Source organism: Gavialis gangeticus, unplaced genomic scaffold (assembly GCF_001723915.1).
Source record: "Gavialis gangeticus isolate Ggan-Ray unplaced genomic scaffold, GavGan_comp1, whole genome shotgun sequence".
Classification (NCBI taxonomy): Eukaryota; Metazoa; Chordata; order Crocodylia; family Gavialidae; genus Gavialis; species Gavialis gangeticus.
In genome coordinates this window covers 6931943-6955969 of record NW_017728994.1, presented here as the reverse complement: position 1 = coordinate 6955969, position 24027 = coordinate 6931943, and the positions used below count along the sequence as shown (strand labels likewise).

The 24027-nt window shown below is 43.1% G+C and overlaps 2 protein-coding genes and 1 long non-coding RNA gene across 8 annotated transcripts in view; all 3 read right to left on the bottom strand.

The window, feature by feature from the left end:
• Nucleotides 1–826: 826 nt before the first annotated feature.
• LOC109287309 lies at nucleotides 827–16251 on the bottom strand. 2 transcript variants are annotated; one of them, XR_002094826.1, is made up of 2 exons: nucleotides 16239–16251; nucleotides 827–1683 (listed from the first exon to the last, which is right to left on the bottom strand). It is a non-coding gene; the product is annotated as an uncharacterized LOC109287309 (long non-coding RNA). The 2 variants fall into 2 exon arrangements; XR_002094825.1 differs by lacking the exon at nucleotides 16239–16251 and adding an exon at nucleotides 15356–15367.
• On the bottom strand, nucleotides 1761–16886 carry NCOA4 (nuclear receptor coactivator 4). 5 transcript variants are annotated; one of them, XM_019502266.1, is made up of 10 exons: nucleotides 16779–16886; nucleotides 9404–9566; nucleotides 8592–8732; nucleotides 8349–8437; nucleotides 6688–6796; nucleotides 5537–5608; nucleotides 4690–4836; nucleotides 3500–4483; nucleotides 3023–3112; nucleotides 1761–2593 (listed from the first exon to the last, which is right to left on the bottom strand). In XM_019502266.1, the coding sequence occupies exons 2-10, from the start codon at nucleotides 9542–9544 to the stop codon at nucleotides 2588–2590; spliced, it is 1779 nt and encodes a 592-aa protein (XP_019357811.1). In that variant the 5' UTR covers nucleotides 9545–9566; nucleotides 16779–16886; the 3' UTR covers nucleotides 1761–2587. The 5 variants fall into 5 exon arrangements, with proteins under 5 accessions (XP_019357811.1, XP_019357813.1, XP_019357809.1 ...); XM_019502268.1 differs by lacking the exon at nucleotides 16779–16886 and adding an exon at nucleotides 13960–13982; XM_019502264.1 differs by lacking the exon at nucleotides 16779–16886 and adding an exon at nucleotides 12129–12187.
• A 1039-nt stretch (nucleotides 16887–17925) lies between these two features.
• Nucleotides 17926–24027, bottom strand: part of LOC109287308 (elastase-1-like) — a 32709-nt gene continuing 26607 nt past the window's right edge. The window contains exons 4-5 of the mRNA XM_019502270.1: nucleotides 19968–20131; nucleotides 17926–19028 (exon numbers count right to left, since the gene is read on the bottom strand). Coding sequence (XP_019357815.1) covers nucleotides 18852–19028; nucleotides 19968–20131 — 341 coding nt within the window. The 3' untranslated portion in view covers nucleotides 17926–18851. The remainder of the gene's footprint in view (nucleotides 19029–19967; nucleotides 20132–24027) is intronic.

The window sequence follows — 24027 nt, the reverse complement described above, 5'->3', positions numbered from 1 at the left end:
AGCAGCTTGCATCACAAAACAAATTCTGTCTGGAGAAAAATTTTGAGACTGTTTGTGCAAGTCCAATGACTCTTATACCACTAAACCTCTGGGCAGTTTAGCAAGCTGAATAACCAGAAGGTTTCTGTTGTGGTGGAATGACTTGTATAGCCGTAAGCAGAAACCATTTAACCTATAACCACCACACAAATGGTAGTTCCCACCTATAGGCCTTTTCAACTTAAAGGGCAGCGGGGACTTTTCCTGACTAACAAGTGGTGACTAAATACTATATAAAGCAGTAGTTGCATTCTTATTGTAAACAAGGGTTTCTATAAGTTCCATTTTCCTAAGGAATGTTCTGAGGTCTTCAGTGGGTCTTAAGGAGGTACGGGCAGTTTCATCTTGGAAACAACTAATTCAGAGGCATAAGCGTCTTGCAGTCAGCAGCTTACTTCCTCAAAGACTATGAAAAAACTGGGTCTTTTATAACTTGCTCACCAGCATCAGTTCCAAGTAGCTGAGAGTGACTATTTGGCTCATCAGCTGCTAAAGGCAGGGAGCACAATTATAGTTTAAACTTTTTCAAGATTAACAGTAAACTTAAGTGTCCATTGTGAAGTTTCAGGGAGGGTATGTTTGCCATACTGCTGCTTCTTGGGCCACTGGTAGCAAGTGTAGAGGTCATGACTAGAGGTTAATTGAAATGTAGCCTGGTAAGTAAGTAACAGCTGGGGCTCAACTGGCCTTATTAGGTTAAAACTATTTTGAGGGTATTCTGAAACAATGTGCATCACATCTGTCCCCTTCTGTCCCCATCCCCCCCAAACACACACACCATGCAAACTTTTTGACTGCAATGTTGTTTTAATGGAAAAGACTCAATGTTTTACATGAATATTCATTACCATAACTAAACTGAAGTCAGTTGAGACAAATAAATGAATATGTATTTGGAAAGTTTCACAGCTTACAATGAACTGACTAAATGAGCACACACTGACTTGCAGAGCTATAAAAAGTGAGTTGGGCACTCCCCTCATCTTTTCATTAAGTTCATCTGTCAATCACATAGGCTGTCCCTGGTGTTAGTGTTTCCATGCAGCAAGATATGTGTTCAGGAAAAAAAAACTGAATTTCACAAATTCATCATCGTTTTACTTTCAGTAAAAGGCTCAAGGTGTTAGAAGACAAGTTTAAGTAGTCCACTAAGCTTAAGCTCATAGGGTTTATATTGTCAATGTGCACATTCTCCCAAAGTGAAACTACGACTTCAGTGTGCAAAGGTTTAAGATTTTTTTTTTAACATTTAGCTGACAAGCTACTAAAACACTGATAGTCAACAGGAATGCTCTCGCACTATAGCAATACCCAGTCTTTCCATTTGTATTCCAGGCAAGCTTTAAGAAAAAATATTTTGCAAAATCCCTCAAAGTTTGTGAACAAGAGAAATTAAATAGCTCTGCTGATTTTTATCACAAAGGTAGCCAACATACTCCATGTTTGCACTTAAACTAATAGCTTAAAATCCTAAATGCAGAGGTAATTTAAATCCAAAATACCAAGGCTGCTAAAGGATAAAAATGTTGGATGCTAAAAGGAGATATTTCAGGTTCAGTCACTGTTACAGTGAACAAAATTAATCTGACCTTGCTTCTCTGCAGTTAGATACTAAAGGAACAGGCACCTTTAATATTTGAAACACTGAACAGTGTTTTCTAGCTAAACAGGATGATAGCAGCCCAACCAGGAAGCATTCAGTGTTCATTTTTCTTTTTTTCCTTAAGGATCTTAGTTCTTACCTCATGAAGAATTATGACTTACTGCTCTATCACAGCAAGTTATTAGTCTAAAAATTGAAGTTATTCATTTTTTTTTTAAGTAAAATTTCAAATGTTACCTTTTTAAACGTTGGCTCTTGGTCTTCAGATGCATCAGGATTAGCACTGAAAACTTTTCAGTTTGACATTAATTTGAAAAGGAAAAGAGCTAAATCTTACACCTGTTCTAGACACCTGAAAAACTCATTTAAGAGAAAAACCTTTCAGGAAGGTAAGTTCATTTTTACTAAATCACTCTAAAGGACTAGCACTGTAGGTTTTCAAAATTTCAAAAAAAATCACAATAGCTTTGAGCTTGCATTATTAAAAAAAATAGGATACAAATAAAATCTTTGAAGGTCGAGCTAAGGGCTAGTAAAGGCTGGGATGCATCTTAAGACAAGGGCAAACCTTTGGGTTAAAAAACTAGTACAGTCTAAACACCAGATGGAGATTTAAAAGCACCATGACATTCATTTTATAACTGTGTTGGCTTCAGCATACTTCAAGTACCAACCCATAATGATTCACACAGGCTCACGAAGGATACAAACTCCCAATGTCTATTGTGTTGGTGTACACTGGACCTGTGCTTGGGAATCAGTCATTATAACACAAAGGCATTTCTGCACCTTAACTCAGTTATATATGAATAGTTTTTCTTTAATTCAGTTTGGAAGAAAAATAAAGCAGATTAGTCAGAGGCAAACATGATAAATTCAGCTGGCTGCAGTCACTGGGCATGAAGGTGGTGAGCAGCAGGAAAGAGATGTCACAATCTTGTGTCTTCACATCTAGAGAGTTCAGAATACAGAGTTACTTTTTCTGATAAACAGAAAACAATACTTTAGGAGTTTATATAAACAGAATTGCAAGTCCAAACTTGCTTTAACTATTTATCCAAGACCCAGAATGAAATATGCACATGAAATTTAATCCCACATTTTAACAAGTTATCACAATTTTCATACAAACATTCAATATTAAACACTAACTTACAGAAAAGTGTAAATGGCAGAAATGCATAAAAATAGAGGACAGAGTGGGAAATAAACGGGATACTCTCAAGAGGCCTGAGCAATTAAAAGCTATTGAGAAAGTGAATTGCTTGTTGCTTTTAACACTGAGTGTTAGATCATTTCAAAGACTCAAAAACATACAGTTGTTCAAGACAGCATCATTGGGTGACTTTTTTTTTTTTTTAAACATTTAATTAATCCCACCTGTAAAGGAGCATGGTACAGCCACTTTTCTCTTTCTCCATTAAGTTTCATGCAGGCAAAAAGGTCACAAACAGTAGGAAGGCCAAAGTCCTGAAAATAAGACTTTATTCAATAATTATGTCCAAAAGTCACTAAAAAGTTACTTTTAGTCAGCATCTATAAATTCTGAAAAGGGGTCACAAAAGAAAATTACATCTAATAATTTTAACAGGATACTTGACTTTAGTTTATAGGAAGCAGCTCTCAGTGCTGAAGTCTAATTAATTGCTGGCCTCAGCTACTTGGGAAACTAAAAAAAACCCTACTAGAATTCACCCAGTTAGTGACTGGGAACTAATGATACCTAAGTTGAGTGTCCTTGAAATAAATGACTACCACAGCTTTGGTGTAAACAGAGGAAAGACAGTGAATACATACTAATGTTTGTCATGCTGGTGCAATACATATAAAGGAACAAACATTTATGACTGCACTTACTTGTGCTTTTTTGCGTAGCAACCATTTGTCTTCCAATGGAGTCTGACTGGCATTTTCTGTATTCTTGGAATTCATCACCCAACTGTTTACATTCAAAGGAAGGTGGAATGGGGCCAGGAGGTCTAGAAAAGGACTCTTGAAGTTAACATCTGCTTTCTCCATACTTGTTTTTTCTTCTGTGCTTGCTGCTTTGTGCTCTGATTTAGCTAGCCAACCTGTCAAAGGACTTTCAAGCAATGCTTTCAGGGGTCTGACAATCTTCTCTAAGTTATCTGCAGTAGCTGCTGATTCTTCAGCGAACTGCCTGGAAGGGTGAAGCCAGATGTTGACAGCAGGGTTTAGTTTTTCAGGCTCAGGGTTCAGTAGAGGCATCTGGCCTACTAGAACACCATTTTTATCTTTTCCTTCTTTTTTCAGAAGCCATTTGCAGAGAGCCTCTTTTTCACAGTTTTCATCACACACACACTCTGAAAAGCTGTTACATGGCTCATTAGCTTTGCACACATCTTCCACTTTAAGTGGTGTCTGTGGGTGCTGAAGGAGCCAAGCATTGTTTGACACAGTGGGAGACTTCTTCACTTCTAGGTGTTCATTCAGGCACTTAAGATTCCCAAGATTTTCAATCTCTACACCCTTGGCCTGGCTAATACAGCAATTAGCACAGGAATCAGGTTTGGAGAGCCAATCAATTATGTTAAATTCCTCCCTAAAAGGCCTGAATTCATATTTCAATTTCTCATCTGAAGCACTATTTTTTTCTTGATCAGGAGAAGGAGTAAGCAACCAGTCAGAAAGATCCATCTCATCTTGCTCCTGAGACTCTGGGTTTGTACTCTTTTCAATGAAGGTGGAGGAACTCTTGTTTCTATGGGAATCTGTTCTCTCAGAATATTCTCTTTGCTGATTCTGAAGGAGCCAGTTTTCCAGATCTTTCAGGTTTCCCCAGTCTTGCTCAAAATAACAGGCTTTGGAAGGACTTACATCCTGACAAAAACATAAGTAGGCCCCATTAACAACAAAAAGCAGTATTTAATTACTGTTTGAATAATTAAAACGCACAATATTTTGAGAACTATTTGAGGGGAAGGCTGAGATGCAAGAGAAGTTCAACAGATGTGCTCCTGCACCACCTCTGCAGTAAAACACTATCTTGCCTCTAATAAAGCTTATTTAATATGTGAAAAGAATACCTGGTTGGTCTCTGGCACATGCCTTTTCATAAGCCAGTCATCAGCATTGGTGCTAGGAACATGCGAAGCCTGACAAATGTTAGCAGATTTGCTTCCAAGTAGCCAGTCAGTGAGTGGGAACCCCAATGTTCCATACAGTGGTTTCTGCTAATAAAGAATATTTTCTGCTATAAAAAACTGTTTTCTTGCTAAGCCAATCTAGAGAGAACTTTGAAATACACATCTATATCAACGTTTACTAACTAGAAGAAGAATTACAGAAATCCTCTTTCACAAAGTCTTAAAAAAATTCCGAAATCATTCAGGTAGCAGAAAGCCAGGTTAGAGGTGCAATTTGTTTATCCATTTCTAATAATTTAGGAAGCGGGTTAAAGACAGTGCTGAAAGCTACAACGCAATAAAAACAGTCCTTTTGAATATAGGCCCCTCTTCCCAAGTTAAATGGAAAATAAATTGCATTTAATTCATCTTCTGTCCATGACCGACCATGGCACTTCCCAGTGAACTGATAAGTACAATGCAATCAACGATTTCAAATCCCAGACCAGCGCTCAGAACTTCAGTTGCCCTCCAATATTTTGACGAAAACACATTTACACTCCACAGAATGCAAATGAACCCCACATTAATTTTTTAAGGAGTAGAACCAAGAGAAAGTGCCTAGGGAAACTGGGATATACACTCAACGGGTAGATCTTTGCAACATTCATCTGGGACACGTTGCTACAGGCTACTCAAACTGCAATAGCTTAACCAAAACCATAAGCCAGTTAGGAGAATGTAATGGTAGATTACATCAGAGTTCTCCTCTTTAATCAAGTTGCATGTGCATGGCAAAAGTCTTTACCTGTTCATAGTTGGCCAGGATACAGTTCTGCACTGGTATCCAAGGAGAACAATTTTCTGTCTCTGAAGTTTGCTACAAAAAGTATAAATTAAGTTATTTGTCCTATTTTTAAACTTGATTTCATTCAATACTAAAAACCAACATTTAACCGTGAATGCTGTAACATACAGTTGCAATTAATGAACTGTTTTGTACTTCCGCCCTAAGGGCATTTATATACGAGCTCCATGAGTGAGTTGGGGGGGGGGAGGGATGGGGGCGCCCCCTTGGGCTCCAAGAGCCACTCTAATGAAAGCACTTGGAGCATCACATGCACCCATACTGACAAGTGGCAGCAGTCATGCTTTAAAGCTCATTTGATAAGCTTTAGTCAAAAGCGCCCCCACTGCCATTTTTCAGTGCGGGGCCACTAATACATGTAACGCTGGAGCCTGCTGGAGCGTGGTAATTACCATGTTTCAGCGGACTTGATTAATCAAGTCTGCTCCAACACGCTGTAATTACAGTGCATCAGAGCAGCCTTGCTGCATGTATAGAGGCGCCCTAAGGCTGCCAACATAAAAACCAAGCAAAAAAAAGTCTGCATAGTGCTACCTTTCAGGCCAGAAGAACGGAACAGAACTGTTTCTACTCTTTACTCTCAGCGCCTGAAGAACTGCCTCTCCCTACATCATGCTGGTATTTCCAAGTGCTACATACAAGACCACCATTAGCCACACCCCAGCCAATCTCTGACAGAAACAAAAACATTCATGTAATGAAGGCACACATTAATGGGATTGCTGTATATATTACACACACATGCTGAATATAACTGGGCTTACTTCTAAAACTGGATTTCCTGAAACACCAGCAAAAGGCTGGCTTTTCTTACAAAATATAACATAACTTGTGTGCTCAGGTCTAGATTTCACTGGAAACGAGCTGCTGCATGCTATGATTATCAAATTCTTAAAAATGTCAGTTATAACTTACCAATGACAAGTATAATACGATTAAATAGAATCATTATTTTATGCTAAACTTTACCTTTAAAAATAAGCTACCTTGAATAATGGTTGACTGGAGTTCTACAAATCCTTAGTCTTCTACAAACCATATGAAGGAACTATTTTCAGATATATCACCACCAGGAAAACCTGGGTACTCACCATAGTTTTGATGGCGCCAAATGATGTAATAGCCTGACGAAGGTAGGACATGTCAGCTTCAAAATTCAGGATGGAGGACTCTTCTGGTTTAAGGGTCAAGTTACCCAATCTGAAAGAAATCAGGTTTTAGATAAAATTAACGCTTCACCCATAAATTCAATTCAATTCACTGAGACATTGAAGCTTGGGAAATTGACAATGAGCTAATCTTGGGATAAGGCTTTAAATTGGTTCCATCACTAGCAAAGCTGAACTACATAGAACTTAGCTATTTATACAAAACCAAAAAGGTACCTATCCACAGCTCTAGACATCTAAAATATTGTTCTTTAAAGACACTAACACCAAGAACAAGTCTTCCCACCTGCCGTATTTCATGATGTATAGGTCGACACAGTGTATAGGTCAACCTGTTTTCTGATGCCAAACTTGAAAATTTTCATAAGCACAGTGTGTAAGTTGGGGATGAGGCAGAGGCCAGACTCAGCCCCATCCTCTGCGAGCGATGCTGGGCTCGGCTGATGGGATCAGGGCTGGGTTTGGTGCTCAGCAGCACCACTCACAGGGGATGGGGCCGCACCAGCCAAGCACTGAGCTGAGTTTTGCCCTTTCCTTTGCAAGCAGCGCCAGGCTCAGCATTCAGCTGGCGCAGCTCCATTCCCTGTGATCGGTGCTGCCTGGGCCAGCCAAGCACTGAGCCCTTGCAGGGGATGGCAATACAGTGCATAAGTTCATGTTGAATTTTAACAGTTAAAAATTGAGCTTCAAACCTCAACTTATACACTGAGAAATATGGTATTCCCCTTAATTTAGCTGCCATTAAAAACTTACCGCCTGGAGTAATACATACCAAGAAGTAAGGAAGGGTTTTCTGGCAATGTATTTTACTGGACAATTGTGTAGTTGAGATACGTTAGACAAGCTTTGGGGCACAAAGTGCCATTCCTCAGATCTCAAAAAGAAGAATGGGCAGCCAAAAGCTCATTTATTTATTTATTTATATTTAGTATTTATATTATTATTTTACTATTAATTTGGTTATTAGTAATGTAGCCTATGCTCTCTGCTACTTTCCCAGACCCAAGGTAGGGCACTTCATCTCCTAAAGCTTGTCTAACATCTCCCCCAACTATGCAATTCATCCAAAAACATATTCCCCCTGCCCCCTCTCCCCCCAAAAAACCCTTCTTCCTTGCATTTCTTGGACCATCAGTTATGACACCATGCTACTATAACCCATGCAAACAGCTGTGCTGCATTTCACATAGGCTATTCCCTATTTTTCTTTAAAAAGGGGTGTACTAGAAAAATCTCAGAATGTGTTTTCCAAAACAGTGCTAGGAATTTAGATGCGTGTCATCTGAGACTGCTTTGAAATCTTACCCTTAATGTTTTAGCAGTAACACAGAATACCTCATAGTGAAGTACAGGGGTATAGGTTGTAGCCGTGTTGGTCTGAGGACATAGGTAGACAAGGTTCTTTGGGTGAATCTGATAATAAAAGATATCAGATTCACCCAAAGAACCTTGTCTGTCATAGTGAAGTACACACATGATAAATGAAGAAGAGACCACATACAGGGAGCATAACCAGAAGTCAGTTTAAATTCAATGTAAAGTGAATAAATATCTCATTTGTTCATACTGTGTAACATTTTTACCTCTCCAGGCACACCGAAATCTGATTGGCTAGGTCATTACTATGGGGGTGTTCCAGCTGATGAATAATACAGTTGAACTGGCCCAACAGCTGCATCAAAAACAAAACAATATTATTACATTCTTTCCACAGGTTAAAGGCGTGGATATTCATAAGTTATCTTATACTTTAAAACTAATTAATATACTAGCAAGACTACTGTCTATCTAAAAGTTGCACTGAGTTAAACAAGCAACAAGCTTACCCAGTAAAGCTGTTGTGCTTGCTGCTGTAAAGCCTCCTCTTTGAGTTGCTGAATGAGATCCACCTGTTCAAACAACCAAACTTCCCGACTGCGCAGGCATTCCAGATGGCGACTTATGCAGCTGTGAATCTGAGCTTTGACCTGTAAGGTAAGTAGCAGCTCTATTTAGCATTTCTGGAATGTCTGCTGAATACGCCCAGTGTTGCAAAAAAGGAAAATTTAATTAACTGTCATTAAGAGAAATTAATACTTTTAAATAATCCTTAAACTGCCAAGCCTTGAACTAATTTTGAGAGATACCATCAGACACAAGGCTAAGAGCTTCTAACACTGCAGTCTACTAGTGCCAAGACCATTCCCCTTAAAAGGCCCCAAAGGTCAGTTCTTTAAAAGCAAGTACTACCATTATTTGTAATATCTTTGTTTCTTCATTTTAAACCAAAAACAGTTTCCAGTGACAAAGAATGAATTGCTTAAAACTAAATAAATACATAAATAAGTAAGTAAATTTCAAAGCCTTGGAAACCCACTGCATACAAACTACAAATTCAATTGTGAGACCAGTACAAAACATTACTTAGTGAGATACAGCGGTTTCTCAGCGTACATATTATTCTGGATGGCTGGGTTAGCCATGCTCAGATACGTGTCTTGTAAAGGGCATGGATGAATTATGTAGCAAGATGCTTGCTCCTTCTTGGAAGAATTTCAGTCTATTCACACACAGCACCACAAAGGTCTGCAGAACACCAACACAGTTACAGAAGATTTGCAAAACTACTTAACTTTCTAGAAAAACGCATTTCAAATACCTCTCTCCAGTTGTCTTTAATCTGCTGTTCAGCCTTGACGATCCCACCAAGAGCTGTCTCCAAGTCCTTCTTAGCTTGAAGGCACTTTGCAAGAGACTCCTTACTGCAGGAGTTTCCAGTCCTGTCCTGTGGTCGACTCATTCTTGAAAATGTTCCTGACACACTGTTGAAACAAAATGTCCCTTTAAGTACTTCCATACCTTTTTGGATGGAAAACAATGGATAGGGTATATTCTGACTAGCCATCATCTACTGATGATGCCACATTTGAAATATAACTTCTGAAGGGTCAAAATACCTTACAGTATAAAAACTGGCGAGATAACCGACATCCAGCAACTATTTCAGTTTTCTGCACATTTGTTCCCATATACCAACCTCAGAATTGGTGGTCTTTTTTGCTTTTAATGTGTATCAGATCACTGTACTTATGTAACACTGAGGCTTTAACCAAATTGTTAAAATTAAATGAAGTGGTTTCATCAGTGTCTTGAGAATCCCCAAGGAAACTTTTCAGCATGGTAGCTTATCTACATTAACATAAAAGGAAGGTGGTTTGTGCTGCTAAGTAACAATAGGCTGAAAATCCACATATTTGTTTCATATACTTTTGAAGTGTTTTGCATAGCTTAGATAGTCCAATGGCTGTATAAGTTTTTGGATGGAAATCAAATCAAGTTTTTAGATGGAAATACAAATACTGCCTGCCATAATATCTAATCAATGTAATCAAACTTCCTTAACCTCTCTTGAAACTATTATTTGCCTAAACCCCAGCCTGTAAAAACCTTTTTAAAAGAAATGATGCCCTATGATTGCCAACACCAGTTCAGCTCCACTCCTGTTTATATCACAGCTTTACAATGTTCCTACAACTAAGAAAACTGAACCTAAGTTTGCAGTGGTACACAATTTGAGTGGCCTACCAAAAACTAACAGTCTACAGGGCTGTGCTATAAACACTGGATTCACTTCAAAGGGTCCAGGAGAGTGCAGAATCTCAGACCTCCTCTGAAATGAAGTGGTCAAGCTTTGCCCAAGTGTAACAAGGAAACATTAGTTAAAGCCTAATCAAAATTTGACTTTTTTCTAACTAGTGTAAAACAAAGGAGGTAAAAGTACTACCATGAAACGCACAATTTTCACTCCAACCACTTACAGTAGCAAGCATTTAATTTTAAGATCATTTCCAATGCATTTCCCCAAATACTCAAAGGATCAAATATAGGAGGTAAAATTAGATCTTCACAAATTTTCTCTCTGCAAGTAAGACCTAAGAAAACCAGGAAGATGTAGGAGTTGCATTCTTGGTACTGCAACAAACTGAATAAATGTGTCCAGACTTCTCCAAGTGTTCTCTCTTGTCCACTGCTAATACCAAGTCATCTTTTGGACAGGCCAAGAACAACAAGCACGGAGAATCTTTCTGCTGGTTTTTAAGGGCCTGTCCTGTGGAGCTGGAGAAGAGTGTGCATATGAATCCAACCCTAACAAGATTTCAGTCTCCTCCAGCAACAATAACAGTAATGCTAGCCACAGAACAGTGACACTATTTAGCAGCTATTAATATACCCAAAGTAAGAATGGTATTCTGCTTTCTAATATTTTGTTTGTATTATATTACTATAGCCTACTAATTGTAGCAGCAGCCACAAAATGTAAGGGCAACATGCTATTCCTGCAGTTTTATGCATAAATGTTCTACTCTAGAGCACTAACTCAAGAACATGCTTGAAGGGCTTGACAAGGACAACAGCTTTTTCACATCTACCATTTGTCAAACAACTGCATTTCCACTTGCACATTTTTTGAACATTAAGTCACTGTGGAATCTGATCCACTGTTTATACAACCACCAACACAGGAGAGTATGAGAAAGCAGCTCACCTTCCACAGACCTTCTTTGTATTTTCTAACTTTTTTTTTATTTTGTAAAACCTTTGGGGTTGTAAGAGCCCAGTAATTTTTAAGTCTCATCTAAAGAATCACAATAACTGAAGGGCAGATCCTCTGCTGGTAGATAATATAGTCCTGAGTCCCTCATTCCTTAATTGGGGAGGGAAAGGGAAAGAGGAGATGGCCCACGGAAAAAGACACTTACAGGTTTAGATGCCAATTATTACCCAAAAAACCTGACAGTGCATTTCAGTAAAGACCAAGAAACTCTAGACGTTGAACACAAAGGCTGCTATCTCCATTACATAGGTTTGGTACAATACATAGAAAAGTTAAAAGACTCAGCCAGTAAGCTGCTGTGCATTTTAATCACATGCAGAGCAGAAGAGTTTAGAAACAGCTACAGTTAACTAAGTGCAGCTAGAAGTTAACTTGGTGACTGTCTTCTAAGTTTCGAAATGCTTTACTTAAACATCTGGATTGCATTTTCTTTAAACACAGGTGAAAGCTGAAATGAGCTCCCTCCCTCCGAGAAAAGCCCGGGTCTCTCCTATCTGAGCTGCAGCTGCACTTGTCCTAGTGCCGGACACCGGTGAGCACAGCCCGACGGTTTCTAAGCCCGAAGCCTCCTCCCCTGCGCTCCCAGCACCAGCCCGGCCCCCGGCCCCGCGGGGAGCGCTCCCGGACAGCACGGCTCAGTCCGCGGCGCGTCCTCGCGTCCTCTCCTCGGAGCCGCTAGTTAACAGCCTGGTAGTTAACGTGCATCCTGCCGCGCCGCGAATGAACCTGCAACGCGGCCTCAGTCACACACCACAGCCCCCGTGCCTACCCAGCTGCCCGCATGCCCAGGCCGGCCAGCCGGCGCCCCGCCTGCTCTGGCCTCTATCAGCCGCCTGCAGGCGGCGGGGCGCGGCGCCGGGTCCGCCCACGTGTCCCGGCAGCCACTGCAGCGCCGCGATCCTGCACGTCCGCACGGGGCGGGACCGGGGCTCACGGGAGGCGCCAGCTCAGGCGCAGCGCGGCGGGGAGGCGAAAACCGGGCGCTAGCCGGGGGTGGGGGGCGCCAGGCCGGACCAGGAAGAGCCCTCACATGCCCTCAGGGCAGCCCGGGCTTCTCCACGGGTCTCGCTGCTTCCCTGCGCCCCAGCTCACCCCTTTCCCCAACACGAGCCGACCCAGCCGCAGGGCGCCGGGTTCCCGGCTGTGCCCCGGGCGCGGGGACTGGGGGCCAGGCCAGACCACAACGTGAAGGTCCGGGGGAGGAGATGAGCTCCCTTGCAAAATTATCACCCAGGGATTTTTCAAACGGCCAGAAGCCAAATAGAAAACGGGGGCAAAACAACCCTTTGAACTGACACCTGAAACTGAACTGCCCTTCTTGCTGCAAGTGATCCCTGGCTGTCACTCCTGGAAAAAATGAAGGGAACTGGCACTGAGTGTACAAGGTAGGGAACACATACGTGAAAAGACCTGCACACACAGGACTCACTGGCATTAGGTAAAAGGCCACGTCATGAAGATTTCCTTTAAAATAACCGAGCCTTTAGAAAAAATAGTAAATATCAATAATTACATCAAGAGTCAATCTAATCCTGTCAGAATATCTATATGAGACTAAAAATATAACCAGGAGTGGAACAGTATTTTTGAAGCCAGGGCTTTAACTACTTGGTGTGCATCTACTTCAGCCTGCCCCAATGAAACCTCAAATGATAAGATTTCCTCCAAAATCAGTTCTCAGGTGCACCTGAATGCCCTAAATTATGACTTCTGAGTGAACAAATCTAACATCTACTCCACTCTTCCTGAAACTGAAGGAATCAGAAGTTCTCCAGATCCAGATTAAAAAATAAAAAAGGGAGCACTCCATGCAACAGATGGACAGGAACCCAACAGGACAAGATCTCTCAAAAGTAGCCATTTAAGGTCAGACTACACTATTAGAATGCCTCTTGCTGATACAGGTCCCATAAAGGACCATTTAAATTTAGGACCAACATCTCAAAGTGATAATCATAAAACAATATCCTATCTACTAGGTTTTGACGTATGTCAGAGTTAATATATGTATAACATTAACATCTCACATTTCAAAAAATATTCTCAAAAGCTAGAGTGGACCATTTAAAGACTTCCATATTAGTCAGGAGTGTACCTACCCCATATGTTTCCATTTGGCTCTACCCTAGCAATACAGGTGGCCAATTAACCCAATGATTGTTTTTTCTCCAGCAAATATTTTCTCCTGTCATCTGCCAGTTTAAACCACAAACCACAAAACCAAGCACTGCAATGCATTCCACTATTTTGCCATATCCAGTGGAGATGTGGCAATATGCATTACCTAACAACGCACACATGAAATAATAACCCTATGGGTATATTTGTGTGTGTAGGGGGAAGGGCTAACACTCTGTAAATATCTGTCATGTTTAAGTATCTAAATGTTCTGCTTCTGCCTTAATAACAGCCAAATCTATATAAAGCATTCCTACCCCCCTGTTCTAAAGGAAACCAACTTAGAAGCTATGCTTCAGTCTGCATGCTTTATTACAAGAAACACAGCGATGCCTAAAATAGGCAAGGGTATTTATACCCAAAACCTTGTAAAGACTTTTTCCAACTATTTGAGTTGGTCTAATAAAAGATATCAGATTTACCCAAAGAATCTTGTCTGCCTAAAACAGGCAAAGCTTTCTCTTTTCCCTACAGTTTGCTCTTTAGTCTCTAGTCAGCTTCCAGAACCAGATTCCCTGGCTCTTTCACACAGCACCAAAGGAGAGAATAGCCAGAGAAAACAGAAAAGGTAAAACTGAAGTTGACAGGAAGAGCAAGTCCGGTATCGATGGCAGCATGTTACCTGTTCAGAGTTGTCCATCAACACGCATCTAAAAATGGGGGGAAACTGTGTTAACTAGTAACTCCTCAGGAAGATTTAATGCCTGTTGACTAACTCCAGGCATTAAATGTTCGTCTGTAAAATCGTGACTGAGGTGTGGCCTCAGGAGAGTGAGAGAGATGATAAAACTATTGTACTCAAAACTAAGAGTCCTTTCCCTGCTCCCTAAAACATTAACTTTTTATACTCCTCCTCTGACTTTTAAGTTCAAGAGACTTAGAAGTGCTGTTGCTTTAATGAAAGGATCATATGCCTTTGGTGGTGGGGGGCATGGGGACATTTAGTTGCCTAGGCAATCTACCAGTGGAACCAGTTTTACCAGTTTTAAATCTACAGCATAAGTAGCTGAATTACTGTTCACCTATGACTACTCCCATGAACTCTGAATGCAAACAAAGTCAAAAATCACCTCTAATAAACTGAAGTTTCCTAAACTTAATCACCAAAGAAACCGTGCTTGAATAAGACTCATATTTGACAGACCCCAGTCTACACTAGTAAAATTACCTCTTGTGGTTGTCAGCACTATCTCCCCAATAGTCCAAATTGAGCCAGTGTTGAAAACTCTTTAAATTGTTACTGCTTGTCTATATTAGAAGAATCATTTCCCATTACACCAACAACAAACTGTGCATTTCCTGAGTACTCAACCCACAGTTGGTTTGTAGGAATTGCAACAAGCAGATAGGGAAGCACTGTAACCAAATGGAGAGACTAATCCATAGAGATGAACATTTCAATACAAAATAGCATGCATTTTTCAAAAACAGTGTGTCAGCATGCACACATGCAAATATATTTTTTCTGCCTTCAAAAAAGCATGAAGTTTGTGTATGCTGCTGTTAATAAGTTAGAAGAGAAACATTTAGTGGTCTCCATTTCATTGAATTACAGAAAATTAGGGTTGGAAGGGACCCCAAGAGCTCATCTCATCCAACACTGCTCAAAGCAGGACCATCCTCAACAAGATCATCCCAGCCAAAGTTTTGCCTAGCCGCATCTTAAAAACTTCCAGGATGGGGATTACCCAACCTCTCTAGGTAATCTGTTCTAGCGTTTTACTACCCCCTTAGTGAGAAAGTTTTTTTCCTAATATTCAGCCTAAACTTTCCTTGCTGCAACTTAAGACTGTTACTCTTTGTTCTGTCATCTGCCACCACTGAAAACAGTCTCTAGCTCCATCCTCTTTGGAACCACCCTTCAGGTAGTTGAAGGCTGCCATTAAATCCCCCCTCAGTCTTCTTTTCTCCAAACTAAATAAGTCCAGATCCCTCAACCTCTCCTCATAAGTCATGTCCCCCAACCCCCTCACCATTTTTGTTGCCCTCCACTAGACTCTCTCCAATTTCTCCACTTCCTTTCTGTAGTCAGGGGCCCAAAACTGGACACAGTACTCCAGATGTGGCCTCACCAGTGCCAAATAGAGGGGAATAATCGCTTCCCTCAATCTGCTGACAACACTCCTATCAATGCAGCCCAGTAGGCCCTTCTTTGCAACAAGGGCACACTGTTGGCTCATCTTCAGCTTGACATCCACTGTAACCCCCAGGTCCTTCTCTGCAGAGCTGCTGCTTAGTCAGTTTGTCCCCAGGCTGTACCAGTGCATGGGATTCTTCCGTCCTAAGAGCAGGACTTTGCATGTGTCTTTGTTGAATCTCATGACGTTTCTTTTGGTCCAATTCTCCAATTTGTCGAGGTCTCTCTGAATCCTAGCCCTACCCTCCAATGTATCAAGTACTCCCCCCACATTGGTGTCATCTTGAGGGTGTACTCCATCCTATGTCTTGCATTTCATGTCTTGCAAATGAAATGAAAACTCCATTTCCCTCAGCTCATTAACTTAATTATTTAGAGGCAAAGTCAACAAATGGCAGATTAATAAGAAACTACATATCAAACCAAATACACTTGTTAAGGTACTTTCTACTCCAACATTATGTCCATCTTGCTCCATTCCATTGCATTAAGGCTGCGCTGCATCCCCACTGCAGAAATGCTGTGGTCAAGTTGTGCAATGTGTTACAAAAGCCTGCACTATACCTCAAAAAACAGAACTTTGAGCAGTGACAGAAGAACTACAGTTAAACAGGGCACATGCAGGGTTATCACACTGCATGATATAGATGTGGCAAAAACAGATGCAACAGGACCCAAAAAAACCCTCCTTTTTAAAAGATATACTTATCTTTTAAGTATATCCTGTTAAAGCAAATAACTTAAGACTGGTTACTGGCAGAGACACTGATTAGTTAAAATAATTTGAATTTAATATTGGATCTTTAAAGGTAGATCTTACTAGGAAAATCAAAAGGTATTTCCCTTCAAGACTGAAGTACATGAGGTGTGGGAAAATAGATTCAGGTTGAAACTCAAAAAGGAATTCTACAAAAAGTGGAAAATCGGTCATATTACTAGGAAACAGTAGAAGAGTATCACATGGACATGCAAAGAGAAAATTAGTAAAGCCATGGCACAATTTAGGTGCAAGTGGAAAGGGACATAAAAAGCAATAAAGTATGTCAAGAGAAAGTCCAAAGAAACCAGCTTGGTTTCACCAACAGTAAGTCATGCCAAACCAACCTGATTCCCTTCTACGATAAGACGATAGCCTCTGTGGTTGGGGAAAAGCAGCGGATGTGATGCACCCTGACTCTAGCAAGACTTCTTCAGCCGTCTCCCACGAGGTTCCTAACAAGCAAGGGAAATACAGAGTAGATGAAAGTACGGCAAGGCAGGCACAGAACTGGTTGGATCACTGGGTTCAAACAGCTCAATGTCTGGTTGAGAGGAGCTATGAAGTAGGGTTCCCAGCGGTCTGTTCTGGGTCTCGTCTTGCTCAACATCTTTATTGACAATTTGGACAATGGGGCCATGTACACACTGAACTGACTTGTGAATTTTGGTGCCATCTTGGGTGGAGCTGCAGACACTGGAGGGCTGGGGATCCATAACAACCTGGATGCACTGGGCTAGTGCTCTGCACTAAACCAGAATGAATTCAGCAAGGACTAGTGCCAAGTCCTGCACTGGGGACAGAACAACAGCACACAGACAAGCAGCCGAGCCGCACTGCAGGGAAGGACCTGGCGGTTACTGGAGGCAACGGAGCACTCATCACTAAAATAGCCAACAGCGATCGGGGCTGTCAGCAGGACAGTGATTCTTCGGCTCCCCGCAGTTTGGGAGGCCCCGGAGTCAGGTTGCAGCTGCGCACTCCAGGGGAGCCGCAACTGCAGAGCCGGCCCAGGCAGCAGCAGGGCTCGGGGGCCTAGGCCGCGAGCACGGGGCCGGAGCTGTTTCCGGGGAATGGAGCGGGCGGAGACGGCGTTGGACAGCAGTCCGGAAGACAGAGCCACAGGGCCGGGGCCGCAGACACACCCGGGTAGCGGCGACGCTGCCCCACGCGGGGCCTGGACGAGGGTTCCCCACGCCGGTGCCGCAGGGCAGTTTCCTTCTCTTCCTTTGCCTCTCGGCTGGCCCCCGAAGCCCTCCCCCGCGGTCCCGAAGCTGCCCGCACTTACCGGCAGCAGCAGCTCGTCCTGCACAGCCGGAGCGTAGAGCGTGGGCTGCCGCAGCTCTCGCGAGAACTGCGGCGCAGCGCGGGGAGGCTGCCCCCTGGCGGGTTGGAGGCTGTGGCGGCCTGTTCCGAGGAGACTTGCGGCCGCTGTGGGGGAAGGAAGAGTCGAATGGGGAGAAGAAGGGGCCTGATCTCCAAGTGAGGAGGCAGGAAACAGCCGGCGCCAGCCAGTTGTGGGGACAGAGTTGGAAATGACGCGCCTTCCGCCCCCCCCCGGCTGGATTTTAACTTATCTGGGGGTTGGGGCGATAGAAATGCTAGCGTTTTGAAGCAAGAGACATCGGAGGTGTCTCCACACCCGGCCTGGGAGATTTGGCCTTTTGCAGTCATTATTTTTCCTCTCCTACCCCAAAGATCTCCCTCCTTCCCTCACGGCTGTTGCAGGATGAGCTCCCTGCTGAGCTCTTGTCCCAGAGCAGCCCCCAGTTCCTGGCACTTCTTGTATGTCCTGAAGGAGGAGATGCCGGTGCTTGCAGTTGGATCCATTAGGCAGTCACTGTACCTATGGCGGCAGAGTTCATCCAAGCCTGTTGTAAGATACAGGGATTCCTGCTTAACAGCACTGAACAAGGCACTAAGAGGTGCTACCCTGCCTTGTCTTCCACCTGACTTTAAACTAACATGGCTAATTAGCTATCACCACTGAGCAAAAAGACCACCCATGGCTTTTGAACTTGCCCTGAATGTTACTAGGGGTACCTTTTTTATTCCTCCAATATTATTTGTTCTGCTCTATCTTACTCCTTCTGCTATTGCACTCACAGAACAGGGGGAGGGGGAGAAGACTCATCAGTGTAGGGTAATGCCCCCACATTGCAGGGAGAAGGAAGAGTTTGAGGTCACCATCTAAGGAGAAAAAAGAAAATAAGAAACTGAGAAAGAGAAAAGATGAGAAAGCAGCTAACTTCCTGTAAACCCTCTAAGTGGGGGATACAAATGGACAGTACTACAGATTTATCTTCCTCATTCACCACCAGCATTTAGCCTCAAAGTTACAAGTAAGCACAGAATCCTGTATTTATTATTTCAAGATTTTAATTGTCCCAGAGCCCCCAACTTTAGTTTACTTCTTATCTTTACAAAAAATGATCCTGGATCCTGATTGCTTCAATCCAGGAAATGAAAGCAGAAGTCCTGGTAAAGACACTGGGCTTGTTCTCTGCTTTGCATCCAATAGGTCCAAAGCTAACTACACCATGCACTTCCCATTTTTCTCCTCCAGTTTGGCAAACCAGTGGTCCACCTGAATCTCCCTGTAAGAAATAATCATTAAATTAAGTTTGACATTGTAGATTATCAAACCAACAAGTGCTTCCTATAATTTGACACAAAACAATCATAATGTGTCACTATTGTCTCACCAAGAATCATATCTGTAACCCTGGGCGTGACACTACCCACACACCCTCACCTGAATAGTGGGATCCTGGGGTACCTGGTAGCCAGTGGCCCTACCCAGCTCTCTGGGTAGCTGCTGCAGGGTCCCCAAGTGGAGAGCCTCCCCTTACAATCAACCTTGCAGACCCTTATAAAACTATTTATAGGATTTATTTGCTACATCTGCAGGGCTCTGCCACGGGCTCTTGGAGAGATGGCTGTGGGGAGATCCTTTCCCTGGTCTCCAGCCTGTCTCTCACCCCCTCTCTCTCCCCTTTGTGTTCTCCCCGGGAAAACTGTTCCCCTCTTTTAACCAAGCCTCTCAACCAATCCCAGGCCAGGACTCTTCCCAGACTTTTCCTAAGGTCTCTCATTCAAACTCTGCTGAGGTTACATCACTCCTCCCACTTGCAAGAGGGCTACCTCCAAAAAAGCTTCACACGCCCTCAGGGCAAACAGTGTCCCTTCTGGGACAAACTCTGTCTCTTTGCACTCTGTCCCTCTGCAGGGCAGCCCTTCCTATTCCTTCAGGTGCGTCTATTTTTAATGCTGCTACGTATCTAATTTGCTTTCAACAGAGAAGTTTCAACAGCCCTTGTCTTGTGTATTGAATTGCACCCCTTAAGCAGAAAGGTGCTCCATCTTATACCAGTGAAATTTGAAGAACGCTGCATATGCAGCTTCATAGAGAACACTGCTCTGGAAGACAGAGGCAGCCACAGGGAATTCTGTGGAAAATCCCAAAACTGCCTGGTCGCTGAATTTAACACCCTGAAGTTTTTATAGAGTTTGAATTAGCAGTTGATTTTTTGTACCTGGCAGGCAGCAGGAGGTCCACCAGCATCCCTGAATCCAGCACAGATCATCGACTGTCGGACTCTGTGTCCCCAGAACTTCTGCAGGCGACATGTGTTGAAATCTATGACTGGTAACTTGGCCTGATTCAAAACTCTAGACAAAGTCAGGTTTTTATTCCCACCTTAAACAGATAAAACAGATGAGAAAAGTGTACATGAAGAACACTTCCAAATTTGTTGTGAACATTTCAAAGGCTACAAAAGGCCACTTAACAGCATTCATGTATACAATTTTGTGATCTTGGTCTTTGTATTAAAGGAGTGGATTCCCCCCATGCTTTCTTTTTTAACTAATTAACATTAATTTTGTCATCCATTCCACAAACATAACACACTATGAAGCTACATTTCTCACAATATGAAATTATAATATTCTGTTATAAAAGGATCTAACTATACCTTTAGGGCAGGACAGCTCATAACAAGAGGTTTGCACTTGCTTTACCTGGTCTAGGTAAAGAAATTCCAAGGTTATCAATATGGCATAGGCATAATTTGGTATGCAAGATCTTTGGGATAGGGCTTTCATGTTCAATATGTTAGTAATGTGCTTGGCACAGATGTGGCACAGATCCTGACTGGAACCTCAAGGCAATATCTAATTATAAAAAAGTAAGTATAGAAAACCAAGGGAAAACCTTAAACTAACCCAAGGGGTTGTTGTGCCAATATCCAGGTATGTACGCACTTAACCACCAGCTCCTACAAAATATATTGTAAACTGCTTGAAGCAGGGACCATCAGCTTCTTCTGTGTTTGTACAAAACCTAGCAGAGAGAGGTCCAGGTCCCATAACTGAGACTCTTAGGCTATGGAGAGTTGTTACATTTATGCTGAAAGAAACACCTTTCTCCCAGCACCAAAAGGTGGCATACAGCCATTCAAAAGGATTTTCATGCAAGAAAATTGGGTCTTTCACAAAAAAAGAGCAGTCCAAATCAGGAAGTTTTCTCTCTCAAGTTTTCTAGTGCAACTTTTAACAACTGTATATTTCTCTTGGGGGGAGGGAGAGCACCATCTCCCCAATGGCCCACCCAGTGCCAAACTTTCAGAAAGCCTTTCAAGGGCCCTTGTTGCCTCTGCTTGGACAAAGCCTAGATTATTCCAGGAGTTATGGGGTTGTTTATGCCATGGTGCCAATTCCCCCCCAGCAGGTCATCTTATGTTTGTGCAAGTGATAGAAGGCATTCCCTGTACTCTTCCACATCCCCCCTCCAACCATGGCTCAAACTTTCCCCATAGTTTGACCTATCTCATATGTCCCTGGGACACATCAAGCCATGGGATGATCAGCAGAGCCCAGTGGGAGTGGGCCAGCCTGAGGGGGAAAGGAGTCGATGAGAGCTGGTTGTATTATAAAGAAATCTTACTGAGCAAACCTGATGTGCTTGAAGAATACCAAATGTGGCAAGCAACCAGGTTGGCGTAGCAGAGAGCTCTTCAGTGAACTTAAACATAAAAAAGAAAGCTTACAAAAAGTGGAAGCTTAGACAAACAACTTGGGAGGAGTATAAGAATATACTCAGGCATGCACGGATGAAGTCAGGAAGGCCAAAGCGCAGTTGGAATTGCAGCTAGCGAGGGACGTGAACGGTAACAAGAAGGGTTTCTACAAGTAAGTTAGGAACAAGAGGAAGGTCAGGGAAAGTGTGGGTCCCTTACTGAATGGGAGAGACAACTTAGTGACAGATGAGGAGGAAAAGGCTGAAGTACTCAATGCTTTATTTACCTCAGTCTTCACAGGCAAGGTCAGCTCCCAGACTGCTGCACCAGGTAGCACAGTTTGTGGGGAAGATGAGCAGCCCTCAGTGGTGAAAGAACAGGTTAGGGTCTATTTAGAAAAGCTGGACATGTACAAGTCCATGGGGCCGGATGCAATGCATCCAAGGGTATTGAGGGAGTTGGCTGATGTGATTGCAAAGCTCTTGGCCATTATCTTTGAAAACTTGTGGCGATTGGGGGAGGTCCCAGATGATCGGGAAAGGGCAAATATAGTGCCCATCTTTAAGAGAGGGAAACAGAGGATCTGGGGAACTACAGACCAGTCAGCCTTATCTCAGTCCCCAGAAAAATCATGGAGCAGGTCCTCAAAGAATCCATTTCTAAGCACTTGGAGAAGAAGAAGGTGATTAGGAACAGTCAGCATGGATACATCAAGGACAAGTCATGCCTGACCACCCTGACTGCCTTCTATGATAAGAAAAGTGGCCTTCTGTGATAAGAAAAGTGGGGAAAGCAGTGGATGTGATATACCTGGCCTTCAGCAAGGCTTTTGATACCGTCTCCTACAGCATTTTTGCAAGCAAGCTAAGGAAGTATAGGTTGGATAAATGGACTGTAAGGTGGATAGAATGTTTGCTGGATTGTTGGGCTCAACGGGTAGTAATCAATGGTTCAATGTCTAGTTGGCAGCCAGTATCAAGTGGAGTGCCCCAGGGGTCAATCCTGGAGTCAGTTTTGTTCAATATCTTCATTAACAATCTGGAAGATGGGACAGATTGCACTCTGAGCAAGTTAGTGGATGACACCAAGTTGCAGGGTGTAGTAGATACACTGGAGGATAGGGCTAGGATTCAGAGTGACCCAGACAAATTGGAGGATTGAGGATAGTAATTATTCTGCTCTATTCTGCACTGTTGAGGCCACATCTGGAGTACTGTGTCTGGTTTTGGGCCCCCCACTATAGAAAGGATTTGGACAAGTTGGAGTGAGTCCAGCAGAAAGCAATGAAAATGGTGAGGAGATTGGGGGACATGACTTCTGAGGAGAGGCTGAGGGAACTGGGTTTATTTAGTCTGCAGAAGAGAAGACTCGGGGTGGGGCGGGATTTGATAGCAGCCGTCAACTACCAGAGGGGTGGTTCCAACAAGGATGGAACTAGACTGTTCTCAGTGGTAACAGATGACAGAACAAGGAGCAATGGTCTCAAGTTGCAACAAGGGAGGTTTAAGTTGGATATTAGGAAAAACTCTTACTAGGAGGGTGATAAAGAAAGCACTGGAACAGGTTACCTAGAGAGGTGATGGAATCTCCATCCTTGGAGGTTTTTAAGGCCTGGCTTGACAAAGCCCTCGCTGGATGTAGTTGAGGATGGCCCTGCTTTGAGCAGGATGTTGAACTAGATGACCTCCTGAGGTCCCTTCCAACTCTATTTTTTATGAGGCATTCTCTCATGGCTTGACCCATCCAAGAGACACCTGGGACAGATCAATCCACAGGGAATGCCCAGGGCCCTTGCACAAAACCAGTATGACTGTGATAGACCAGCCACAGACCTAGCAGCTCGGGATGTGAACACAGCCCCATTTCACTCACAGGGGAGGAACAGGGCCAGGGAGCATGCCCACTCCCTGGGAGTGTCTCTCCCCTGCAGCCATGTCCAGCTGATACTCATACGAATGATGCCTTTTGTCTTCTATGGAGGCAGAGGGAGCAAAGGAGCAACACCCTATTGCCCTCTGGCTAGTGAGCTCACCTTTGAAGCAACTTTGTTGCTCTCCAGCCAGGGGGTTAGAATGCCTGTATGTATGCCCTCCCACAACCACCCCTCTTTTCACAATTTCCAGCACTGGGATTCCCAGAAAATGAACACCTGTCCCTAGCTGTAAGTTCTGTCACAATACAAATAAATTAGGGGTGCACTGATAAAAATATTTTTGGCTGATACTGATGGCTGATTATTAACCAGCCAGATTGGCCAATCTGATTGCCGATACACAGCCCAGCAGCATGGAGACCAACACATGGCCAGTAAGTCTGTTGGGGGTAAGGGGCTTGGGTGGGGTGGCAGATCAAGGTCCCCATGGTGAGGGAGGGAATGGGGCTGGGGCTGGCACTACCCAGATGGGTCGGGGTGGAGATGAGGGTGGCTTGTTTGGAGGGAGTGGGAGGTGGGGAAGGGCCACAGGAGGGGTAGGCACCTCCCTGCCACTGCATGTAGTGCGGGGAAGTCATAGGGGTCATGTGCCCCCCAGATTTGTGCATGGGGCGAGGGTGGGTTGTGGCTGCAGACTCGGGG